The sequence below is a fragment of the Physeter macrocephalus genome, chromosome 11 (assembly GCF_002837175.3).
Source record: "Physeter macrocephalus isolate SW-GA chromosome 11, ASM283717v5, whole genome shotgun sequence".
Lineage (NCBI taxonomy): Eukaryota > Metazoa > Chordata > Mammalia > Artiodactyla > Physeteridae > Physeter > Physeter macrocephalus.
In genome coordinates, this window is record NC_041224.1 from 94,225,829 (window position 1) to 94,252,139 (window position 26,311).

General features: G+C 40.8%; 2 protein-coding genes across 4 annotated transcripts in view; one reads left to right on the plus strand and one right to left on the minus strand.

Moving 5' to 3' along the window:
- SPG11 (SPG11 vesicle trafficking associated, spatacsin) overlaps window positions 1-2,033 on the plus strand; it is an 81,251-nt gene extending 79,218 nt beyond the window's left edge. For all 3 annotated transcript variants that reach the window (XM_007115993.4, XM_007115994.4, XM_055088264.1), the window contains exons 39-40: window positions 308-459; window positions 924-2,033. In XM_007115993.4, coding sequence (XP_007116055.2) covers window positions 308-459; window positions 924-1,104 — 333 coding nt within the window. In that variant the 3' untranslated portion in view covers window positions 1,105-2,033. The remainder of the gene's footprint in view (window positions 1-307; window positions 460-923) is intronic.
- Window positions 2,034-2,170: 137 nt separating this feature from the next.
- Window positions 2,171-26,311, minus strand: part of EIF3J (eukaryotic translation initiation factor 3 subunit J) — a 30,636-nt gene continuing 6,495 nt past the window's right edge. The window contains 9 exon segments of the mRNA XM_007115992.4: window positions 2,171-3,251; window positions 3,597-3,670; window positions 5,506-5,667; window positions 8,173-8,287; window positions 12,375-12,466; window positions 12,969-13,026; window positions 23,851-23,954; window positions 24,041-24,263; window positions 24,265-24,380. Of these exon segments, the coding sequence (XP_007116054.2) occupies window positions 3,120-3,251; window positions 3,597-3,670; window positions 5,506-5,667; window positions 8,173-8,287; window positions 12,375-12,466; window positions 12,969-13,026; window positions 23,851-23,954; window positions 24,041-24,263; window positions 24,265-24,380 (1,076 nt within the window). The 3' untranslated portion in view covers window positions 2,171-3,119.

Here is a 26,311-nt window from a genome sequence, read left to right on the forward strand (position 1 = left end):
CTGAGCTTGCGCGTCCGGAGCCTGTGCTCCGCAAGGGGAGAGGCCACAACAGTGGTAAGCCCTCATAAAGCAAAGCAAAAAAAAAAAAAAAAAAAAAAAAAACTGAAGGAAGGTGTTTGGGGTGTCAGGGAAGGGGAAATAGCAAACTTTTCACCAACCCTGATACATAGAGCCTTCTAACATGATTGGTGATGATAATACTGTACACTCATAGAGTGAATATGAAGTCATTTTCTAGAGCAGTTTGCCTTCAGTTTTACATCAAATAGGCTCTAATGGTGTCCTCCTTCCCCTCCATCCTTTTAAGGCTTCTATTGTGGCTGAGGCCTATGACTTTGTTCCTGATTGGGCTGAAATTCTATACCAACAAGTGATTCTTAAAGGAGACTTTAATTACTTGGAAGAATTTAAGCAGCAAAGGTTATTAAGATCCAGTATATTTGAAGAAATTTCAATAAAGTAAGTACTAAAATGCTTCTGCTTTGAGATCAGGCACGGGTAAGAATTTTATGACTACGTATAACATGCCTGTAGGCTACCCCTCTGCTTGAGACGGCAGAGATGTCAATACCCAGAAAGACGATCTTTTAATAAATTTATGCAAACAGATGAATGAGAATAGTTTGCTTATGGTGCTCTGTACTTAAAATGGGAGGAGAGCTACTCAGCTTGTCTGAGATGCCAAAAACACTAAACATCAGAGGTCCCCTTTGGAGTACTGAAATTATTCTAATTAAGGCCAGCATTAAGATACTCATTTTTAATGAAATAATTTCATTGTCTATCAAGCACTGCCTAATAGTCTGAATGATTTCTCAGATTCAAGCACCTTCTCCTCTATAGACAGTGATAAGTATCAGAGCTGATAGCCCTCCTCGTTCAAGATGCAGTATCTTATCTTAACCTGTACGTTCTTTGTCTAGATGTAAACATCATCAGCCTACTGACTTAGTTGTGAAAAACCTGAAGAAGTTACTCACATATTGTGAAGATGTCTACCTGTATTACAAGCTGGCATACGAACACAAATTTTATGACGTTGTAAATGTGCTTCTGAAGGACCCTCAGACAGGTTGCTGTCTAAAGGACATGCTAGCGGGTTAGCTGGATTCAGATGACATGAGGATGGTTACTGCCAAGAATTCATACGTGCCTGTTTTCTTATACTGAAATGAGGTACTGACAGATGTTTGTGATCAGAGAAATGCCATGGGGATCTTTGATGTCTGATTGTAAAACCTCAGGACTGACCATACCAGTCCTTTGTGAATAGTGGGTGAAGAAGGAGAATTTTCACAAGGAAATTCCTATTTGAAAATAATTATTCATCTATACCATTTTATATAGATATTGGTATTAAGATCAAAAGCTCCATCTTCCTCAGGATAGCTTCTACTTTAGGACATGATACAATATTTAGTAAAGAATACCTGTGCCTGCAGATTCCAGTTTCAAAGGAATTTAATATTATTTACACAGTTAAGGAACAGATGATACATTTCCATTTATTAGAAACTGATCTCTATAATAAAATAGATTTTAAATTCAGTGTATGTCATTATTACTGCTAAGGAAATCTTAGCCCTTGTCTGCCTTAAAACAATCTTTATTGGTTAAAACAATCTTTATTGGCTGTAATTATTGCTGTGTAGTCACTGCTTTCTGTTAATTCCTCAAATCATTTAGGTGGTCCTGTCTTCCACTTAGTGGTCTACAGAGCTTTGATTGAGGATCCTACTTCCTTTGTAAGAGAAATTTAAAATATTTTTTGCTCTGTCCCTACTTTTGATTCTGTGGCAGTTTCAAAAAAAGACTCCACAGATTTGGTTAAATTGCTTAAAAGAAAATATATAATAGAGACGATCACCCTATCTCTGCTTACAGCCACAACCTGAGTTACACGTTCAATTACTCCAAATAAATAGTTCTTCTAGGTACTTAATTAGGCCTTAGTATCTAAACAACCAAACAATTTCCCCAAATAAATAAGAGGAAGGCAGCTCTATGCCTTTGTTGCTGTAGGGTGACACTATTAAGGACCTCACAAATCATTTGTTTTAAAACTACATCTACTCATCAAGCACTTATTAAGCTTAAGTATACAGAGAATCTAGTCCCAAGAGCTTTGTTCTTTACTCTCCAAAAATATCTCTTGGGAGGTAACACAAAATTTAAGTCCTCACAATAGTGACTTTATTAAATTAGTTGCTTTATAAAACATTGCAGATGTCATAATTGTTAACATAACAATTTGCCAAACTGTAGTTAAGTGGCGCAGTTTGCTGAACACGTTTTATAAAGGAAAGGAAATGCCAAAACCCTGTTAAAGCTGATCCACTGCAGCCTCAGAGAACAAAGGAGATTTGTTTCTCAGACACTTAAATCAGACAAATAAAATAATAGGTAAGGAGTTTCCCTCCCCCATCTGAAGCACTCCATCAGTAGAATAGTCTGATAAATAGAAACTAGACAGTCTGTGCATTCAAGAGATTCCACAACTTGGTAATGCAATAATGGAGAGGTTTACCTTCTTCAGCTTCAAAGTTGGAGGGTTTTGGTCATTTAATTTTTAAGTATCAAACTAGTGCTTTTCAGCCGCCGTATCTTCACTCTGAGATAAGCAGTCTTCTTCACAATGTATTTTTAATATCCTCACGCTCAATTTTAAGACAAAGCAACTTTAATACTAGGTGCACACCACATGCCCTTGCAGCAGACTGCTTTTCTTGACAAGTTATGAAGTAGTTCAAGGAGGTATGGTTAAGGCTGTATTACTGAATGGTGCTGGTAAATACTACACAATTTTTTGTCATGTTGCAACCTTTGTTTCCGATTTAGTAACTGCTGCTATGGAATCAGATAGCAACAACAACATTAGGTCTGTTTTTTTAAACTATGACTTAGTAGCAATGGAGATTCCCAATTTTAACCCCTTGGCAGCAAGATCCAAGTTCCCTCATTTGCACATTAGCACCTAAGTGTCAAGGGGTTAATAACCAGCACAAAAGATACTGCACTTTTGATTGTAGCATTTGGCAGAACTGAAAGGAAAGGAAGTTGTGCTACATGTTGAAGGGATTGTGGGCAACAGAAAGAAGACACCAGGAGAAGATAAAACGTCACATGAAGTCTTCATAATCTTGTACATATCCTCCATCATAACCACCATAATCTGCCAGATCATCTTTCATGGTAGCCTTTAATCCCCCTCCGGGAACCACACCTTTCTTCTTCTTTTTGGCTTTGCTTTGCTGAAAATAAAAAGAGAATTAATTCATGAGATTTTATCTACTATGGGCATCTTATATGGTACACCAACCCTCATAGAGTCAACAAAGCTCTGCTTCCAGAAAAACCTTAGTTCTCTAAGGGAGATCCCACACCTGACCCAGAGAAATTTCTATTATTAATTCAGAAGAACATGAACATGTCTGTAAACAAAAGGATGGTAATGGCACTCATACTCTTGTTCTATTCCAATATAAATGGTATTGGTGAATTGCTTGACTTCTCAGGCTCCTACTACACTTGTTGAGAATATTATGCCTATACCTCATCCTTGTGTAAAACAGATTTCCCATGCAGCTAGCTCTTACCTTTTCTTGCTTCTGTTTTTCACTGCAAAGTACAGTCAATGAATTGGTAATCTTTTTCAAGTCATCAATTTCCACTAAAAAAAAAAAAATACCAGTAATTTTTAAGCGTTTTGGAGAATAAGTAAAAGCAAAATATACATTCTTCCACAGTGTTACGAGAAATCTAATTTGTCCATCATTAACTTCGGTAACTTGGAAAGGCTATTAATTTCTCCTGTTTAACACAACACGATGGAGAATCATTCAGAACTGTAATTATAATGACATTGCTCAACCAGAGAGAAACAAGAAATGTCTTTATAGCTCACAGCGCTCCCTACCATATTTCCTTATCCGGTCTAAATACGCAGAGAATAACCATGACTTATGAAAATAAACATCCTTGATGCTCAGTGAGGAATATGTGAATGAATATGTAACAACAATTCTTAAACCTACAGATGATAACTCCCCACCCCTTGGGGTCTCCATTTTCTAGCATAGGAACGAGAATGAAAATGGTAGTTACCTCAGAAATCTAAGTGCCCCACCCGGAAATAAGCCCGTTTAGTGGACAACACATCCTTCCATCCTTATAAAAATATAAAGCTGGAAACAGACATGAGTTTTTAGCTACCCAAAAAAGTGTTCAGTCTGGTTAGAGAGCACCTTCAAAAACAGTAAAAATAGTATATGGAAAATAAAATACCAACTATGGGTATATCACTGATCAAATTCAGAACCTTCAGCTTAGTAATAATTTCCCAAAGAAAACCTAACAAAATTCATTGTGTAGGGACTTCCCTGGTGGTGCTGTGGTTAAGAATCTGCCTGCCAATGCAGGGGACACAGGTTCAAGCCCTGGTCCAGGAAGATCCCACATGCCGTGGAGCAACTGAGCCCGTGCACCACAACTACTGAGCCCATGTGCCACAACTACTGAAGCCTGTGCACCTAAAGCCTGAGCTCCACAAGAAGAGAAACCACCACAATGAGAAGCCTGTGCACCACAAGGAACAGTAGCCCCCGCCTGAGGCAACTAGACAGCCCGCGTGCAGCAACGAAGACCCAACGCAACCAGATTAATTAATTAATTAATTTAAAAAACACCTCATTGTGTAGAATTTATTTTTCTCAATCTTAAAAACAGACACGAGCAAAAGTAGTCCTTCCCACCTTAGTGCTATACCACCCCGCGTTGTCACTCCCATATCCCCTGCCCCTGAAATATACGACTCAGAGCATGAAACCAAACCCATGGACCCAGAGAATGGGTGCCAGCTCTGTTGAGCAACTTGCACCTGGCCATGGGCTTCCTCGTTTATAAAATGAACAGACACCAGCTGTGGTCTCACTCAGCTCTCAAATTCTGTATGATTTTCCCCAAAAGACACTTCGCTAGCCGCCGCCTCCAATATATAATTAGATAAAATAAGAAACTAGTGTTTTATTAGCTGTTGTGCCAACAAGCACAGATGTCTCTTTGGGAAGCCACTGTAAAACCACTCAGAAGGCACCCTCAAAAAACAAAAACAAAACCACTCACACTCAATGTATATCTGCAGAACAACACTCCCAAGCTAACCACTAAAAAGCAAATCTTAAATATATCAGAGCATCCCCTCCCCTCAAAAGTCAATCTCGGGCTTCCCTGGTGGCGCAGTGGTTGAGAGACCGCCTGCCGATGCAGGGGACACGGGTTCGTGCCCCGGTCCGGGAGGATCCCACATGCCGCAGAGCAGCTGGGCCCGTGAGCCATGGCCACTGAGCCTGCGTGTCTGGAGCCTGTGCTCCGCAACAGAAGATGCCACAACAGTGAGAGGCCCGCGTACCGCAAAAAAAAAAAAAAAAAAGTCAATCTCCATTCTCCTAAGTATGATGTGCCCCTACTTAAATCCATTCACAGAGGCCAGAGATTAGAATTACTTACATGAAATACACACATCTCGAACTAAGGCTTCCAAAAAACTGGCATAATATAGTGATTTTTCATATTGTGTAATTTTATCTTTTAGTAACTTTCCAAACTCTGTGAAGTCATCCCTTGAAGATGGGTTCATAGCATCTATTCCATAAACTGTATTGTTAACACCTGTAGGAGAAAGGAGACAGAAAATATCAAAGGTTTTTTTAAAGTTTAGAAACTAATTAGATACCTGAATAACCCTGTTATTTCATTCTAAAACAGAGGTTCTTAACCTGAGTCTACTGAAATCCTTGGACAGAATTCAAATAGTCTGTACATAATTACTGTATCACAGGTTATTTCAATATTTTGATGCCTATTTCATTATAACAGGTTTCCTTTGTAAGTAAAATCCTGTGTATTTTATGCATTTAAAAACAGTATATTAAGAAGGGGCCCAGAGGCTTCACCAGACTGCCAAAGGAGTCCCTGGTACAAAAGCGATGCTCTTAAAGCATCTGTCCAAGAACAGCCCACAGAAAAGTTGGGAGAAAGAAAAAAGCAAAGCAAACGAAGATGGTTCCTGTGAAAGTATCCAGCTAACTACAGAAGCTAAATAAGAGCAAACCATGTGTTAAATCCCAATAGAAAAATTAATCTGGCCTAAAAGGATTCTAGGCGATTAGACACTATGCTTCTGTTTACTCCTCAATTATCAAGTAAATTAGTTGTTAACAGTAACATTGATCCAGTATTTTAGTATGAGAAACACAACATTAAAATCCTATTAACCAAATGATCACTGTATGAATACATGTTTTTGCCTTTTAATCTATAATTGGTGTCCCACCTTAGAATTTATTACCACATAAACCCTTCTCTTTAATAAACACATGGGTGGCTTTTACCATTCTACAAAGACAGGATAGTGGCCAAGTGCTCTCTGTAATGAGATGAGTGTGGTTAAGACATGCCAAGCACTCGCCAGTGGAGCATCTATAGCAACTCTTGAGATTGCTAAAGACCCACTGAGAGATAAGGTCATACTTCCAGTGAAAAGGAGAATGATCACTACAGTCAGCCTGCTTGATCCATTTTAAAGAAGAGGAGGGTAGGGGAGGAAAAAATCAAAATAACTAGATCCTTCTGGCTCTAGGTTTCATTTAAAAGTTATTTAACTGTTTCAGGACTTCCCTGGTGGCACAGTGGTTGAGACTCTGCACTCCCAATGCAGGGGGCCCAGGTTCAATCCCTGGTCAGGGAACTAGATCCCACACGCATGCCGCAACTAAGAGTTTGCATGCCACAACTAAGGAGCCCGTGTGCCACAACTATGACCCAGCACAAGCAAATAAATATTAAAAAAAAAGTGTTATTTAACTGTTTCAACACAACATTCTACTCTGAAAAGCACTCAATAGAGACAACAAACTTGGTTAAAAGAAGTGAGAACTTTTAATTATTTCTCTGACCATGTTTCTTACATTACCCTCTGTGCCATGTAACTATCCTCCTGGAACACTCTGAACTTATTATCTATTTACAGAATCCTGAACATATCTTTTATCTTACACACTAACCACAGCTGCAGGTTAGTGGCACACAGAAATGGAAGTCCTCTAAAGATAGGGCATGGTGAAGGCCAAGAAGGGGTACAGAAAGAAAGGACCCTGAGCACAAGAAGGCACAACCAAAGCTGAATGCCCCACCGGGACCAGCATACTATTGTCTAAATCTTATCCAGACTTAAGACAACAGGACAGTCCTACAGTCAGTTCAATATTTAAATCTCAAAGCTACAGACTTCATATTTCACCCAAATTTCATCCAGGTGATACATACATTTAAAGCAGCAGTATACTTTATTTGGGTCCAATGACTTATCTTTTTTTTTTTTAACATCTTTATTGGAGTATAATTGCTTCACAATGGTGTGCTAGGTTTTTTTTTTTTTTGGTACGCGGGCCTCTCACTGTTGTGGCCTCTCCCGTTGCGGAGCACAGGCTCCGGACGCACAGGCTCAGCGGCCATGGCTCACGGGCCCAGCCGCTCTGCGGCATGTGGGATCTTCCCGGACCGGGGCACAAACCCGTGTCCCCTGCATCGGCAGGCAGATTCTCAACCACTACGCCACCAGGGAAGCCCGGTGTGCTAGTTTTTGCTCTATAACAAAGTCAATCAGCTATACATACACATATATCCCCATATATCCTCCCTCTTGCATCTCCCTCCCACCCTCCCTATCCCACCCCTCTAGGTGGTCACAAAGCACTGAGCTGATCTCCCTGTGCTAAGCAGCTGCTTCCCACTAGCTATCTATTTTACATTTAGCAGTGTTTATAAGTCCATGCCACTCTCTCACTTCATCCCATCTTACCTATATATGTGCCACATCTTCTTTATCCATTCATCTGTCAATGGACACTTAGGTTGCTTCCACAATGACTTTTTATCTTAATCATCTTTTATACAATACTCAAATTATTCAAAAATCTGAACATGTATCTCACTCTACCTTAAGTAATGAAATCTCAAATATAAACAAGAGATTAAAAACTGCTTTCTACTATCTAAATTAGCCAGTATCATGTTTCTTCAAAAAAGGTGTTTTCTGCATTTTCGTAACTAGTGAGACTTCCACAGTATTCACTTGGAACTTCAATACTGCACTGTTATCACACCCCCACTTACCAAAAGTTTCTTTTGCTAATTCGAGGTCTGACTCTTCCTGTAATTTCTTTAGCCGCAGTTTATCTGCTAATTGTTCATCTGGTGTTAGCACTTTAGGTTCTTCGGGTTCTTCTAACTAAAATGAGATAGCAATGAAGTTTTAAAAGGGCTGGGATTATAATGGACCCAGAACATTTCTGAATTGTATGAATTTTTTTTCTAGACACATATAAATAATACCAAACACTTTTATAAAGTGTTTACTGTATTTCAGGCATTCTTTTAGATATTCTTATCCCAATTTTACAGGAAAAAAACCTGAGGCACAGAGAGGGTAAGCAACCTGCCCATGGTAATAGAAAGTTAACTCAGGTGGTCATGTGACAGAGTTCAGATTTGAAGACTGGGTTTATTTTATGGTAATTTTTTTAAATTAAGGAATTGAGATTGCAGACAAGTTGAAAATGGCACTCTCACATACTTTAGCTAAGACTGTATATTGAAACAACCTTTCTAGGGTAACTTGGTAATATTTATCAAGTCTTAAAAATATTCTTATATGCTTTAATCAAATAATTCCACTTGCAGGTATTCATCTTAAGAAACCAAAGCTGCATACAAATATTTAACCAAAAGGAGGTCAAATGGGGTATTATTCATAATATCAAATAAATTTAGAGGTGACCTAAATGTTCCACAACAGAATGGTTAAAGTATATGGCGCATCCATATGACAATACAATGTAGACAGAAAAAAAATTTTCAAAGAATTAGAAAAACATTTCCCCCCATTTATCTTTTTGTTCCACTTCTCTGAGATGACAGTTAACAGTTTAGTTTATATCCTTTCTATATACTGTGATATAACTTTCTACAACAAATATGTTACTATAAGGGGCTATCTTTGATAATATTTATCAAAGTGGGAAAAAGATGAAGGGAATTTGTGCCATTCATGGTTATCCATGCCTGTGCAGTTCGACGAGTTTGATTCAGAAGTCCACTTCTGAAATAGGTCACATTTTATTTCTCATGGAGAAGATGAAATAAGAAAGGTCATGATGCCAAGTTAGGAAATCTCAGAAAACTTTCTCGAAAGAAAAAGGGAAATATCTCAATTGCCTTAGTAGACCTGAACATCATTAAGTATTTCCTGCATCAAAATTGAATATATCTTAACTCAATACTTGACCTAAGATAAAATTAATTTACGCAAACTAAGGTTTCTTTATGTTGGAGACTAATATCAAGATACAACAAAATAATTATAATTCTAACTTCAATGACCAAGAAAGATCAAATCAATACAACTTCTTAGACTGAGCTATAAGAATCCATTGCTTGTTTCTGATCATATAAACACACATGTAGGGACTTCCCTGGTGGCGCAGTGGTTAAGAATCCGCCTGCCAATGCAGGAAACACAGGTTCAATCCCTGTCCGGCAAGATCCCACATGCTGCGGAGCAACTAAGCCCGTGTGCCACAACTACTGAGCCTGCGCTCTAGAGCCCGCGAGCCACAACTACTGAGTCCACGTGCCACAACTACTGAAGCCTGCGTGCCTAGAGACCATGCTCCGCAACAAGAGAAGCCACCACAATGAGAAGCTTGCACACTGCAATGAAGAGTAGCCCCTGCTCGCCGCAACTAGAGAAAGCCCTCGCGCAGCAACAAAGACCCAACGCAGCCAAAAATTAATTAATTAAAAAACAAACATGTAGGTATTTTTAGATACACAAATTATTAAAAAGCATCTAAAATGTTCCTGACTTGGGGGAAACAGACATTCTCACACATTGTTGGCCATGATAATTTGCTACTAAAAAGGAATTTTAGTAGCTGATTCCAGGCCTAAGGGAGTTTACCAGGTAAGCCGGGCATTACTTTTTTTTTTTTGGCTGCATTGGGTCTTTGTTGCTGCACGCGGGCTTTGTCTAGTTGCGGTGAGCGGGGGCTACTCTTCATTGCAGTGCGCGAGCTCTCACTGCGGTGGCTTCTCTTGTTGCAGAGCACGGGCTCTACGTGTGCGGGCTTCAGTAGTTGTGGCTCATAGGCTCTAGAGCGCAGGCTCAGTAGTTGTGGCGCATGGGCTTAGCTGCTCCACGGCATGTGGGATCTTCCCAGACCAGGGCTCGAACACGTGTCCCCGCACTGGCAGGTGGATTGTTAACCACTGTGCCACCAGGGAAGCCCCAGACATTATTTATTGTGCCAGAAAACAAGGAACCTTTCAAAGACTAATGGAGTTCTGTCAAAAGGATAAAGATAGGAACAGCTTAGAGGGACCCCTACTGTCCAATGTTCGGACAATTTAAGCATCAAAAAAAATAATCACTGTATCCGAATGAAATGTATAAAAACCTGTAAGTCCATAAATTTACTCAAAAAGAAAAAATTAAAACCCACAAAATCCCTCATTTTTCACCACTTAAAGTTATTACACCTCCTCCTTACTCTGAAAATTGGCAATTAAAAGAAAAGAAGCTTTTACATTTTCTAGTACACACCACATCCAAAGTAACCAAATAGCAAAAAAAGAAAAAAAAGCCAGCCAATAAAAAAATGGAAGAAAAGTCATAGAATGAAAAACCACCATTCTGCAATCCCTTAAGAAATAATTAGGCAATGATCATCAATGATACTAAAACTATTGGGTGACAAGTTGATGTGAAACTGGATTACCTGTAAGAAGAAATATGTAATTAATTTTACAATAGAAGGATCAGACTGTCACCAACTTAACCCAGTAATCAATTTTAGCATCACTAATAGGACAGACATTACATGACTCCTGATGTGTGTGATGCAATATGAAGCATACAGCATTACCTCTGAAGTATTCCAACCAAACATGTTTAATCTGAATCCAATCAAACTTTCAGACTTCACCGCCAAGTTACAGGAAATTGTAACTACAAGGAAGCAATAAGACAAGTCTAGAAGGTGGGGTGTTCTACAAGACAACTGCCCTGCTCTCTTCAATAAGTCAATGTCATTTTAAAGAGAAAGACAGACACTCTAGGAGACTTAGGATACATTAACAACAACGTACATGCAAGGTCCTTGTCTGAACAAACCATATGTAAAGACATTTTGGGACAATTAAATGTATATAAACTGAGTATTAGATGATGTTAAAAAATTATTGTTCATTACATTAGGAATGTAATCATGTGAGAAATATTCTTGCTTTTTCAGAGATGTATACTGAAGTTATTTAAAGGTAAAATGCATAATGTTTGTTATTTATTTGATTATATTTTAGCAAAAAAAGAACAGATGAAGTATGGTAAAATATTAACAACTGTTAAATTTAGGTAATTTGTATGATTATCCATTATGCTATTTGCTTGAAATTTTTCTTAATGAAAAGTCAAGGGAATTCCCTGGTGGTCCAGTGGTTAGGACTGGGCATTTTCACTGTGGGGGCCTGGGTTAAAAATAAAATAAGAAAGCTCGCCATGATCTATGGCAAGATTTCCATGATATATTAAATAAAGCAAGATGAAAACTATAAAAATTGGGAGGAATATGACTATACAGTTGTATACAAATGTACAAAGGCACCTTGGAGACATCATAAACCAATCTTTACTTATGGGATAGAGGGAGAGAAACAGGACAAACGAGTGAAGAGTTGGGAGTGCTTCTTAATACCGTTCTGATTTTTGAATCATGTAAATGTGTTTTCTATTCAAAAAGCAAGTAAATTAACACAAAATTCCTGATATTGCTCCAAATAATCAAGAACAAAAACATTTATACAGCACATGGCAGAGAAATGGACACTTTCTGTATTCACTCAAAATGTACACTGCAAAAAAAAAAAAGACTAATCACAGCTAGAGAGAACTGCAGGCACTGACAAAAATCACTGACTATGGTCACAACACAGCCATGTTCCCAAATGTCTGTGAAAACTTAAAAAGGCATTCTAATACATAAAGCTTCTGGGTTTGGTTTTTGTAAAAACCACAAATTCAGTTTGTTTGGGATCATCTTATCTGACGGTATCCATTTACAGTCCTTACAAAGCCCTTCAAATGATTAGGTAATATTGCCTATTAAGATACTGCACCACTACTGATGTGAGAACTCTATATTTTCAAAAATAAATAGTACTTACTATTTATTAGGTAATATTAGGTAATACTGCCTGTTAAGATCCTGCACCACTACTGATGTGAGAATTCTGTATTTTAGAAAATAAACAGTACTTACCCTCTTTTTAATTTCTTCTTGCCTTTTCTTCTGCTGCCGTTCTTTCTCTTTTATCTTCTCTGCTGTTTTTTTCTTTTCTGAAATTTTTACTTCTGAAAGTAATGTTTTAATCACAGTTATCTTCAATACTTTCCAGTTTATGAATGAGACAGACATGATACTTATATACTTCAAGAGACCAAACCTCACCCAGCTCCAATTTCATATGATTTCCTGGCAAATAAGAATAGGAAAGTTCTGGGACTCTTCCTTTCTCCTCTCTAATCTGACCCCTAAGATCCAAACATCTCCCTTCTTATTTCCCTACAGTCCTTTAGGCAGGACTTTGATCATTCAACTATGATGCCTTATCTTCTACTCTCTCCTTTAACAAAAGCACTCAAACAGAAATTTGGTAGGTATCTAATCTGATTATGTTTTGAAGAGAGAGAAGAGATACAGGGAGAAGAGAATGAAGTGGGAACGGAAGGATGTTTGGTTTCTAAAAATAACCAAAATTTCCGATTTTGTAGGCATTTTCTCATTTGTCTTAACGTAAGCATCAGATGTTCACTAAGATATAAAACCAAAAATGGAAGAACCCCAATGGCTCACCTGGTTTTACTTCTGCTTCTTCTTTTTTTTCTTCATCATCATCATCATCCCAGTTATCCTAAAGAAAAGGACCTCCGTTAATAATTCTTGCATGTTTACTTTTCCATGTGATCTTTATTATCAGCTTGTCTGATTCCACAGGAACTAGTTTGTTGGGGGTTTTTTTTGGTGTTGCATTAAATTTATAAATTAATTTTGGGAGAAATGACATAAACTGCCTTAGCCAAGCAAAAGGGCTATCCTTCCATCTGTTCAAGGCTACCTCTGTATCTTTCAAGGAGTTTTAAAGTTTCTCTTAGAGGTTTTACGCATTTCTCTTTAGGTTTATTCCTAAGTATTTCATCATCTCTGTTGCCATTGTAAATAGGGTTTTTTTTTCCTTTTATGTCCTCTAACCAGTTACTGTTTTAGTATAGAAAAGCTATTGGTTTTTGTATGTTAATTTTATATCTTGCTACCTTACTAAATTCATTTCACTTAAGTTAGTTCCATCCTTGATTCTCTAGGGTTTTCCCAGGTATACTACCATATCATCTGCAAACAACAGATAGCTTTATTCCTTCTTTACCAATTCATGTGCCTCCACAATTGATTTCTCTTATCTAACTGCACTGGCAAAACCTCTAGTACTGTGTGAATGAACAGTGGCAGAGAAAATGGGCATCATTGCTTTGTTCTTCTCTTAATGGAAATGCCGCTAGTGTTTTCCCCATTAAGTGCTATGTACCCCACCACATTTATGCAGCAAAATTTAATCTTTTCTTTTATTCCCTCTGGATTCCAAGTCAATTAGAAAGTCTTTTCTTTTTTTAAAAGAATTTATTTATTTTATTTATTTATTTTTGGCTGTGTTAGGTCTTCGTTGCTGCACACAGGCTTTCTCTAGTTGCGGCCAGCGGGGGCTACTCTACGTTGAGGTATGCAGGCTTCTCACCGCGGTGGCTTGTCTTGTTGCGGAGCACGGGCTCTAGCTGCGCGGGCTTCAGTAGTTGCAGCACGCAGGCTCAGTAGTTGTGGAGCACAGCCTTAGTTGCTCTGTGGCATGTGGGATCTTCCCAGACCAGGGCTCGAACCCGTGTCCCCTGCATTGGCAGGTGGATTCTTAACCACTACGCCACCAGGGAACCCCACAAAGTCTTGTCTTAAAGCAAGGAATTTTCTTCTAGAACATGTATGCTTTCATTGTTTTTTCATTTAGATCTCTGATCCACTGGAGGTTTTTCTTTTGTATGGTGTGAAGTATGGATCTAATTTTATCTTTTTCCAAATGGTTACCCACTGTCACAGCACCATCTATTGAAAAGTCCACCTTTCCAATATTTTCTAACTATAAATGGAGTATAATCTCTAAAAATTGTGAACCACTATGTTGTACACCTGAAACTTATAATATTGTAAATCAGCTATATCTCAATTTTTAAAAAAGTCCATCTTTGCCCTGTGATTTACCATATACTAAATTTTCTTAGGTACCTAGTCTATTTCTGTTTTCTATTCTATCCCACTGATCTGTTGTCTCTTCACGTACCAGTACCTACTGTTTTGATTAGAGGCTTTATCGTATGTAAGCTGGGGATAGTCACCCCTTGCAGGTTTTCAGGGTTTTTTACTGTTTTCCTGGCCATTCTTGCACATTTGTTTTTCCACATGAACTTTTATATCAACTTGTCTAACTCCACAAAAAAGCTTCTCCATTAACAATTAAAACACAAGACAACCAAGCCAGAACTAACAGCCTCTCTTAAATAATTCACAGTTGTTTTAAATGAAAATTTGAGCAGTCTTTATACTTCTTACTTCCCCAAATGTAAAAGCATACAACATTCTAGCTAATGTCTTGATTATTTCAAGCAATATTCCATACAACACAACCCTGGTTAATGAATTAAATCTTTATAAAAAATTTAAGCCCAACACTATAAATCAACTGTACTTCAATTTTGTGGTTGTTTTTTTGTTTTGTTTGTTTGTTTTTTGCGGTACACGGGCCTGTGTTGTGGTCTCTCCCGTTGCGGAGCATAGGCTCCGGATGCGCAGGCTCAGCGGCCATGGCTCAAAGGCCCAGCCGCTCCGCGGCATGTGGGATCTTCCCGGACCGGGGCACGAACCCCTGTCCCCTGTATCGGCAGGCAGACTCTCAACCACTGCGCCACCAGGGAAGCCCTGTACTTCAATTTTAAAAAATTAAATTAAAAAAAAAGGTCAATCTCAGTATTAGAAAAGTCAAGAGCTGATCAACAGCTTCATGGAACCCACTCCCTAACTTGGGCGGGGCACTTTAAGGTGGATCTATACTGTCTTTTCTATGCCCAGCACAGTCACTGGGCTAAATATAAACCAATTATCAAACAATCTTCTAAAGGCTCCACAGAAGTTAGAAGGTTTAATAGAGAAAGACACAGCCCTGTGTTTAAATAGGCTTTAATCTATAGGTAGCCTGACCACTGTCTCAACAACCGCCAGGCACACCAGGACACGCCCACTGGAAGCTGAGCAACAGCATGGCAGGTGCAAAGCAGGAGGCCCTGACGCTACTGGAAGAGGCAGAGGCTGACTAATGTGCCATAACTATGACACCAAGCTTCTGGTTTTTAACAAGACAGGTCATAAATCTGAATCAGTCTATGTATATAAACTAACCAAGCCTTGATTCTTTTTTTTTTTGTTTTGTTTTGTTTTTGTGGTATGCGGGCCTCCCTCTGTTGTGGCCTCTCCCGTCACGGAGCACAGGCTCCGGACGCGCAGGCTCAGCGGCCATGGCTCACGGGCCCAGCCACTCCGCGGCATGTGGGATCCTCCCAGACCGGGGCGCGAACCCGGTTCCCCTGCATCGGCAGGCGGAGGCGCAACCACTGCGCCACCAGGGAAGCCCCAAGCCTTGATTCTTAATAAAAATCTGTAAATCCAAAGAAATAAAAAATCCTGATTAAGGCTGCCATGGGGTCTGCAAGCAGTGGGAAGAACTTTGTACAAAAGCATTTTTATAATAACTTTACCTTTGCAATTTAACCCTTAGTTCACAGTTAACAAACATAATGAAAGCAAACCAACTAGTCATTGTTTGAACATCTAAGATACTAGATTAGAAATTAGACAGCAAATGTTTATATTACCCTGCTGGTTTGCTTAAGTGCTTGTATCAATACACGATAGTACAAAAGGAACCAGAGATCTAAATATAAAAGTTAACTACTACCAGGAGTTTTTTGTCATTTTAATCTTCACAGAACACAGGAAAGCTGGGTCTGTGAGTGATATGCTGCTTAGATGGTGCTTCAGATAAAAGGACCATCTGCTTACTTCCAGGGGATGTTTATTTATAACTCCCTACTAATAATAGTGATGATGATAATAATAATAGATAGCATTTACTGAGGGCTTACTTTGCACCAAGCACTGTGCAATGTACTTTATGTTTTATTTTTACTTTTTAAATTTTGGCTGCACAGAGAGGCTTGTGGGATTTTAGTTCCCCAGCCAGGGACTGAACCTGGGCCCCTGGCAGTGAGAGCACGGAGTCCTAACCATTGGACAGCCAGGGAATTCCCCAAAGGACTTTGCATATAGTAACTAACAGTTAACCCTCACAAAAGTTCTGTAAGTAAGGTGGTGTTACCCCTACTTTACATATAAGTACACTAAGGCCCAGAGATAGCTATCCCACAATCTGAATGGAAAAATAATGAAGGAACCTGTTTTGAACAGGCCAAAGTTCCTTTAAAGCGTCATATTAAACATGACTTCTTACCTGAGTGCTGAAGTATAAAATAGATGTCTGGGAACTAGGTCCCTCCACACCAAAATTTGTTCTTTCAATTAGTTCTGGAATGAGGTCCCCTGGAATTTCAAGGAACCCCATATCAAAGAGAAGGGTTACAGTATGTACTAAGATATGCCCAGCTACAACTATGTCAATTATTCATCTCAAATTGCCTGTGCTACATTTCCACTAATTTTAACAAATGAGTCTAGCAGCCTCTGGTAGTAGGAGTCCAAGAAGGGAGAGGTATGGCTGAAAATGAGCAGCTCCATCCCAGTAACTCCAACATAGAGAAACAGCATAATAGAGTAACATTTCTGTTCAATGCTGATGTGCCTCAGTTCCCTTTACCAGTAAAACATCACCCCACCCTTATCACTGCTCCTTCAGCATCTCATTTGCACTAACTCTATGCCCCAGCTCTACCCCGCCCTGGTTTCCCTATCAAACAATAAACCTTAATCCAGGCAGTCATTACATTGTCCCATCAGTGCAAGCATAACAAGGCTACCTAGAATTCCACCACAGAATGGATTTTAGTAGCAAAAACAGTGGTTCCTATCAATAAGTCCTGGAAACAACCATGACATCTGCTCCTCAGTTCATAAAAGGACCATGAAAGGCACCCTCACCCCAGACTGCTTGAAACAGTAATAACTGCTCTGAAGTTATTCCTATACTGGGGACAAGTTCCTAACGAAGGGAGCATAGTGATGTCAGCAAAAAGAGACTGGCCATATTTCCAAATAGATGCAATCCCAAAAGCAGAAGGCCAGGTAGCTTTCCCCCAGAACTTAAATGAGTTTTTGCATCATTAGTTATAAAAGTAAATGTATAAAAGTAGAATGTCTACATCTGCCTAATTTTCCATAAACATCAGGACTTTGTAAATACTGACAATAAATTCAGATAAAATGTAAGAAGGGTTCCAAGAGAAACACCTAAAATGAACACTTAAAATAGGGAGTTAAATCTATATGGTTGTTTCTGGTGCAAGAGATTACCTATAAATATCCAGTTAAATTCTTTACCCAATTATCATTGGTAGCCAATAACTCTTCCAACTATAATATCCGATCTATCTCCAAAAGTATTAACCAGGCTGCTCTCCTAAAATGGCCAGCTTCCTTAGAAGAGAGGCTGTTGATAAACTACTCACTTATCTATACTCATGTTCTACAGACACACACCCAGCATCATTTGAGCCATTTCTCTGAAAGAGATGGCTGCTTTTCAAGTTTAAAACCTGCTTCCCAATCAAATATGACTAAGAATTGAAAACATAACAAAAAATTTAAACCCTGCTTTCTTTTTATTCCTAATAATGCAGCCAGTAGTTGGCCAGTCTGTCATTTTTATAATATACAACTACAGAATGTCACATGCAATGAGAGAACACATTTAGGTCTGAAAATGTTTTCCAACTTAAGCAAGATATATTTATAGATCGTCAAATAGAAGTAGCTTCAAATGAGCAGTAAATTTCTTCTGTCCCATAGCAATAGCCCATTAACTAACATATACTCCTCCCCCTTTCTTCTTTAGTTTGGTTTAGATAAAGCATAATCTCTTGCAGTAAGAGTCATTTACCGGTGTTCTGTAAGCTGTACCAACCTGCTCTGAGAAGCCTCAGAACTCTGTAGTGAGCTCCTGCCATGGCTAGACCTGCCAGGGAAGTTTAGTTTTTAAAAGAAGCCCAAATATTCTTCCATCACCTCAGAATTATGATGGTCTCTGGAAGCCAAGGTACCTGCCTCAATAAATTCTACTTCACTTAATTCATTAAGTTTTTAACACCCTACGATGGCTCAGCACTCTGCTGAATTCCATCTTAATGCTGACCTGTCTCATATTTGGAACTGTTATCAATTCTACTTTAAATTCCTGGCTAAGCTAGATCAAGAACAAGACACTGAACTCTAAACAAGTGGTTTATTTATTTTCAATGGTCCAGCATGACAAATATATTAGGTAAATATTTTTCAGTATTTTTTTTGCCTTTTAAAGTCTTAAGATGTCACTTGTGTTTTTCTTTAAAAAAGGAAAAAAACAAAAAGAAAACAAAAAATGTAAAAGGAGATTCAAATTGCAAAACAAAGGAGAATACAGAGGCACAAGTGGAGGAGGAGTTTACTCGATAGAAACAAGGTAGCCGAGTCTAATTATGACGAAATGGGTGGGGGGCTGGGAGGGGGTAATGGATGCCTTATTGTAAAACTAACCGTCCTAACTAAATATGCTTCCTAACTAAAAACTTACTAGTTTATAAAAAAAACTGTCAGGGTATTGAAATGATATAATTGGTATTTTCTTCAAAATAATCTGGTTGGGGGAGGAGAGCAGCAAGTGGGGATACAGAAGATATAAGATTGGTCATGGTTTTTAAAATTTTTATTTTTCTTTATTTTATTTTTTATTTTTTGGCTGTGTCAGGTCTTAGTTGTGGCACGCAGGCTTCTCTCTAGCTGTGGCGCGCAGGCTCCAGAGTGGGTGGGCTCTGTAATTTGCAGCACATGGGCTCTCTAGTTGAGGCGTGTGGGCTCAGTAGTTGCGGCACGCAGGCTTAGTTGCCCTGTGGCATGTGGGATCTTAGTTCCCTAACCAGGGATCGAACCTGCGTCCCCTGCATTGGAAGGCAGATTCTTTACCACTGGACCACCAAGGAAGTCCCTGGTCATGGGTTTATAAAATTTTTCTTTCCACTTCTTTATATGTTTAGAACTTCTCATAAGTTACACACACACACTTCCAGATACCCATTTCCTAGCAAAATGCCACCTTCTGAGAATTTCCCAGCAATCTCCAATTTCTTTGAAATACAGATGCCCTACTGCAGAAATACTGTTTCCAACGCTTAAAAATGTCCTTACTCTGGTAGATATAAGCTATTAACCAGGATAAGATCCTAACAGACAGTTGAATGGGCACGATGAGGCAGGCAGTTTTCAACTAAACTCTCTAGGATCTTTTAAAGAAATTCTGTAATAACATTACAGAAGCAAATGTCTGAGATGCCTGATCACAGCCAGAAGTTTTCTCAAAACAAACTCCACACCCTTTGACTAAATCTAGCTTCTAATCTGTTTTACTGAAATGATGGGATACTAGTAAAATGGAGTAAAAGTTATATTGTTCCTGCTTGCAGTGGGTAGGTACTCACTGCCTTCTTTCTTTCTTTCTTTTTTTCTATCTATCTATTTGGCTGCGTTGGGTCTTCGCTGCCGCGCGCGGGCTTTTCTCTAGTTGTGGCAAGCGGGGGCTACTCTTTGTTGCAGTGCGCAGGCTCCAGGCACACAGGCTTCAGTAGTTGTGGCACGTGGGCTCTAGCGCGCAGGCTCAGTAGTTGTGGCACACGAGCTTAGTTGCTCCACGGCATGTGGGATCTTCCCGGACCAGGATCGAACCCGTGTCCCCTGCACTGGCAGGCAGACTCTTAACCACTGCACCACCAGGGAAGTCTGTGCCTTCTTAATCAACACAGCCTACACATCATTCCAGCAATGCGGAAGGAGTCCAGAGATATATGCCAAGCAAACAATTCCTCCCACTGCCTCTGCATAACATCAGGATAGTACAGAAAGGGAATATAAAGCTAATATGACAGGAAAGTACGCTCCCTAGTTCTCACCTTTTCACTGGGAAGAAGCATAGACTCCCCCCCACCATGAGTATTAAAAATTCTACAGTTTCACCTAAACGCACTGCCACTTTCAGACAGCTATTTGAAAAGTCAACGGCAGCAAAATGCTACATCTACTGAAAGACAGTAAACTACTGAAGCAAGTTACTATAACGAAGACCTCAGTTTTCCTTTCATTTCTCAGACACTACAAATGACATTAAACCTATACTCTTAACGGTTAAACACTAGATGCTGACATAAACTGAAGAACTTACTGTTCTACATACCTTACTTTTGAAGGACTTTTCAAAAATTCACATACTGTATTATTTAAGGACTATGATTATTCGATCTCATGGAAACTAAACCTTGTTAGCATCTCCTTACAAAAGGATTAAACGCTAAAACATTAGAATTCAGAAATTTGGTATTATAGGTACCCCTCACTTTTTAAAGTTCACTTTATGCCACTTCGCTTTTTCGAATGACCTTCACTAATAACTGTGCTCGCTAAGTGAAAGAAATCCAAAGAGGATTTTCACTTTTATTACAAGTGAAAATAGCATTTGTTTTTGCACTGAGCCATCATAGAGTCAGCGTGCACCCAAGCAGCAAGAGTGGCACCGCCAAGGCCAACCTCCTTCTCCACCAAGCTACTCAGCATCTCAGCATCAAGCTGCCATAGCTTTGAACTGTGTCTGCAAGCATCTGTGCTTTACCTTGATTCATCTTGTGCATTTGTTAGCAAGATGTGTCCTAAGGCAATTGCTTATTTCAGCTTAGGGAAGGTTTCATAGGAATGCTCTACTTTCGGAGAGCAGGGAAATCCTGTACTCACTACCATTCAAGGTGAAAAATTTCAACTCTAGATTGGTAACCTCTGAGCAAGCAAAAACTTGCTTGATAACCATGGTCATTCAGTTCAAAACAAAAAAATTCATAGTAAACAGCCACCGTGGAGAGAACTTACTCCTACTGAGCTTAAGAAAGCACAAAAAAATGTGGCACAAAAATAACCCCAGCTACTCGATCTAAACAGCCTAAAGATATTTTCCATTAGCCAGAAAAATATTCTCTCTTTCAGAGAGAGAGAATTAACATTTACTGAGTGCCTACCAAGTGCCAGGCAACTCTGCTTAATGTTTGACATATTATGTCATTTAAAGTGCAAAATAATCCTCTGAGGTAGCTTCTGTATTGACAAGGTTGGGAAATGGAAGAGAAAAAAAAAAGGATTAAAAAACTGGTTCATGACCACAAACAGAAAATGTCAAGGCAAAAATATAGATCCAGGTCTGTCTATTCCAAACTACTAGGAATTAAACTACTCCATGAACACCTTATCTTGGAAATCTTGGAGAAATTCAACAGAAATAAACCAGCATTTCAACACGGAAATAAAATGGACAAGTTCAGCTTTCTACTCCAATATCAACTTCAAAGTTTATGTAAAAGAAATAAGCTATGTGTATAAAAGAAAGAAATTTTGCACTAAAAGAGTGCAAAGAGGCAAGATGACCTTTAGGGTACATAAGATTTACCTTTTTGTAAATAAGATTTACAACTTATAAATCTCCAAAATTAGTTCCAAGTGGTCAGAATTATATTTATCAGGATTGACACCATTTAGATACAATAATTTCAGTCAGGCTTCTTCATGATATCAGTCTAGACTACTTCGTTCAAACTTCATTTTCTGGTAATTCTTTTCTGATTTCTCTAGTCGTTTCTTCTCACTTATTCCCAATTTTCATAACAGATGTCTTAACTCCTACATCCACTCTGCACAGAAAAAGTGAAAGGACAAATCTGAACTAAAGGCTCAAAACAGAAAATCTGCTACAATGTCGGGAGGTAACTAATATCTTGCAATGAGGCTGATAACACAATCCATTCCCATGTCTATACAACATTTAAATGAAGCATTTAAGTATCTTCACAATAGTATTGCTCATTTATTAACCCCAAGATTTGCAAAGCTCGTGTCATCCCTGAACCTCAGGCTGTTCAATGAATTGGACATCCACCTCATCAGACTCAGGTAAAATGTAACAAAAGCAGTATTAACACAAAATTCAGAGTGATTACCTGGCTTAAATTTTTTTCAACCCAAGCAGAAGGATTTGTAGAGTTGTCAGCATGAGCTGAAGGGTAGAAGTTAGAAGAGTAAAACATTCACTAAATGAATCGAAACCATAAAAAACCATTTTCCAACTCATACTAAACTTTATCTTCACAAAAATAAAAAGATTTTGAGAACTTTGTTAATAAGAGTCTTAACATTCTGTGCTTGAGACTTTTGTAGCTACCTGAAAAACAAAAACGAACGCAGTAGTCATAATGTCATCTGAAGCCCCCAGGAGTTCTCAAAAAAAAAAAAAGACGGTAAATCGGATTCAAATCTACAAGGCATAGGAAAAACAAACAACCACCAAAAAAACACAAAACACTGACTCCTTCGTCTTCTCCAACCACCAAATCTTCACTATTTCCTTACGCGTTCGTGTATAGATGAATAATAGGTCGCCATGTGGACTACCCAGGTTTCTCATCACTAACTGCTAGCTATCTCAGTACTCAGTTCATCCTTTTACCACAGGATGGGAGAAGGGAGGCTAAAAATTATTGCATTTGTGTAGCGAAAAAAAAAAAAGGTGGCTGAAATTAAACCACAATATTTCACTCATCTAACACCTCGAACAAACTCTACAAATGGGCCTTCGGGGATATAAATGAGTTATTAGCCCTGGGGAGACCTGAGCTTGAACGGGCAGGTGGGTTGCACGACTTGCCATATGGGATAAGCCAGGGGCTCCATTCTCAGCTTCCCAGTCTCATCCCCGCGAGCAACTCCGGACCGCGAAGTTTGCACGTGGGCCGGTCCAGCAGCTGCTGTCACCTCCCGTCCCCAGTTAACGGGTGGGATCCAGGCCGGAGCGCAGACCTTCAAAGAAGGGCTGGGGCGGCTAGGGCTAGGGCTGGGGCCGGCGACTCGCCAGGGAAGTTCAACAGACCACGCTGCCCGCCTCCGGCCCATATGGCCGGCGAAAGGAAGGGAACAGGGCACCGCCAGGCCCTACGCTCGAGCCTAGACCCACGGCCCGCAGGCCCGGGCGGCGCCCCTGGGCCCACAGTCCGTCCGCCCGCCCGTCGGAGGGCAACTCTGCCCGCGACGGCGCCAGCCCGCTCCAACACTGCTCGGAGCCCCGGCCCGCACCCACCTTGACGTCCTCGTCCTCGTCCTCGCCTTCCCAGCCTAATTCGAGGTCTGACTCTTCCTGTAATTTCTTTAGCCGCCGTTTATCTTCTAATTGTTCGTCTGGTGTTGGCACTTCAGGTTCTTCTAACCTCTTTTTAATTTCTTCTTGCCTTTTCTTCTGCTGCTGTTCTTTCCCTTTTATCTTTTCTGTTGTTTTTATCTTTTCTGAAATGTTTACTTCTGGTTTTACTTCTGCTTCTTGTTTTTCATCATCATCATCATCATCATCATCCCAGTTAGCCTTGACGTCCTCGTCCTCGTCCTCGCCTTCCCAGCGGTCCCCGCCAGCGGTGCCGCCGCCTCCCACCTTCCGCACCGGGTCTTCCACGGAGAACGTGTCCGCGTCTACGGAAGAGAGCGAGCCACGTTAATGCCTGCCTGGGTGTGGGGCCAGCGCCGGCCCGGGCCCTGCTCCCGGAACTTCTCCTCACCCCAGGAGTCAGAGTCCCCCGCCGCTGCCGCCGCCATCTCGAGCCGGGTGTAAGCGTGTGCGAGTAGAGAGCAAGCAGAGTTAGCGCGGCGGAGGTGAGTCACTGGATCTGCTCTCGTTGGCCGGCGCAGGGAACGCTGGGACCTTGGCTGACTGAACGCCAGGGCCCAGGCCCCGCCCCTTCTGGCAGCGGCTGGGGCGACGTGCGCGCGGGCCGGAAGGGGGCGCGGAATGCGGCGGGCGAGGCGGAGCGTCCTGTACTCCACGCTCCGGGGAGGTCCTGTGGGCTAGTCGGGTGGGGAGAGAGGAAGGAGCTGAGGGAAGGCACCCAATCCTGGGTCCTGGGAAGGAAATGTAAGTGCGGGGAAGTTAGCAGGGCGGTACCTTGCCTGGCGCTGGGCTCTCTCCTGCCCTCTCCACCCCTACCCTGCCAACCCCATCCGCGCCCCAACCAGTCGGATGCGCCCTTCCTCTGGTCGCACAGATCGCTACTCGCTGCCGCTGGCTGATACCTAGGAGACCCACAGCCTCTCCACGCCGCACTCAGAAGCGGGCTCTGAACTCCACGCCCACCTGTGGGGGCGGTGGATTGGCCTCCCCGATCCCTGGAGGGCGCGGTTGCGCTGGGCGAAGTGGGGTCCCTCTGGAAACCGGGGTACGCAGGGCTCCCAGGAAGAAGCGAGCGGAGAGGGCCGAGCTCCTGGCAGCCTTCCCAGCCAGGATGCTCAGAGTCAGCTCCTGGCACACTTGCCTCCAGTTCGTCACGAAGGGATCGAAGGCAGCCCCAGTGCTCAAGGATTTTCCCTTCCTTTGAGCTCCTTGAAGCCAGTACATGATTCATTCTTTCGCAGAATAATTTCGGAACTCGGACTGCGCTAAGCATAAACTCTAGCCTTGACCTAAAGGAGCGCACAATCAAGTAGCAAAAATAGACATGTAAACAAATTTCGACACAGTGCGATGACCGCAACAAAAAGAAGCATTGCGAGGTTAAATGTAAATGGTAACATTAACCGCGGGTGGCGGCCGGGGAGCGGTAGGCTACATGAAAGGCTTCGGGAGGGTAAGCGCTGCAGTAACGAGTTTTAAAGACCAAGTGAAATTTGCTCCAGTGCATTTCCAGTAGAAAGATTGCATGTGGTCCCTGATCTGACTGAATGGCGCAATTGGAGATAAGCTGAACAGGTAAACTGATCGTAATAAAGGGTTTAAGACGGGTTAACCTGCACTCTGTCCTTTGGGCCATTGGGCTCCACTGCAGGATTTTCAGAGGCGTGCAGTTTCAGATATTATTATTTTGTTTTTGTTGTTTTCTAAATTTATTTTTGAATATGTAACACACGTACTTGGTACAACGTTCAAGTTATAAAAGGGTATACACAGTGATCAGCCATTCTGTTTTTTCTGGTGGCAACTATTGTTTCCCATTTCTTGTGTACCTTTTCAGAGTCTACAAACAGTACACATTTTATAAAAGATGGTCTTCCAAAAGATATCCTACAGCCCACTTACTCAAAGTTTGTTCCTGATCAGCAACACCTGGGAGCTTGTCAGAAATGTAGAATCTCAGACCCCATCCCAGAATCAGAATCTGCCTTTTAACAAGATCCTCAGATGATTGTATGTTAAAGTGTGAGAGGCAATGCTATACAGCCATCCATTGATAAAGAGGGATTGGAAGGAGGCAAGACAGAGGCAAGGAAAGACTAGAATGTAAGGTCCCTAGGGCACAATCTGCCTTTTATTAACAGTTATATCTCCTGCATTTGGCACAGTATCTAATACATAAGTAAACATTTTATGTATTAATAGAGAAGAACACCATCCTAAAGCAAGGCAGTGGCAAAAGAGGAAGGAACCAATCAGATAGTTAAGGGTCAGAATCAACAGAATTTAGTGACTGTGATGATTAATTTTATGTGTCATCTTGGCTAGGCCATGGTACCCGGTTTTTGGTTAATCACTAGTCTAGTTGTTGCTGTGAATGTATTTTTTGTTTATGATTAACCTATCAGACGCAGATTTTCAGTAAAACAGATTACCCTCCATAATGTGGATGGGTCTTATCCAATGAATTGAAGGCATTAAGAAAACACACCGGGCTTCCCTGGTGGCGCAGTGGTTGAGAGTCCTCCTGCCGATGCAGGGGACACGGGTTCGTGCCCCGGTCAGGGAGGATCACACATGCCGCGGAGCGGCTGGGCCCGTGAGCCATGGCCGCTGAGCCTGCGCGTCCAGAGCCTGTGCTCCGCAACGGGAGAGGCCACAGCAG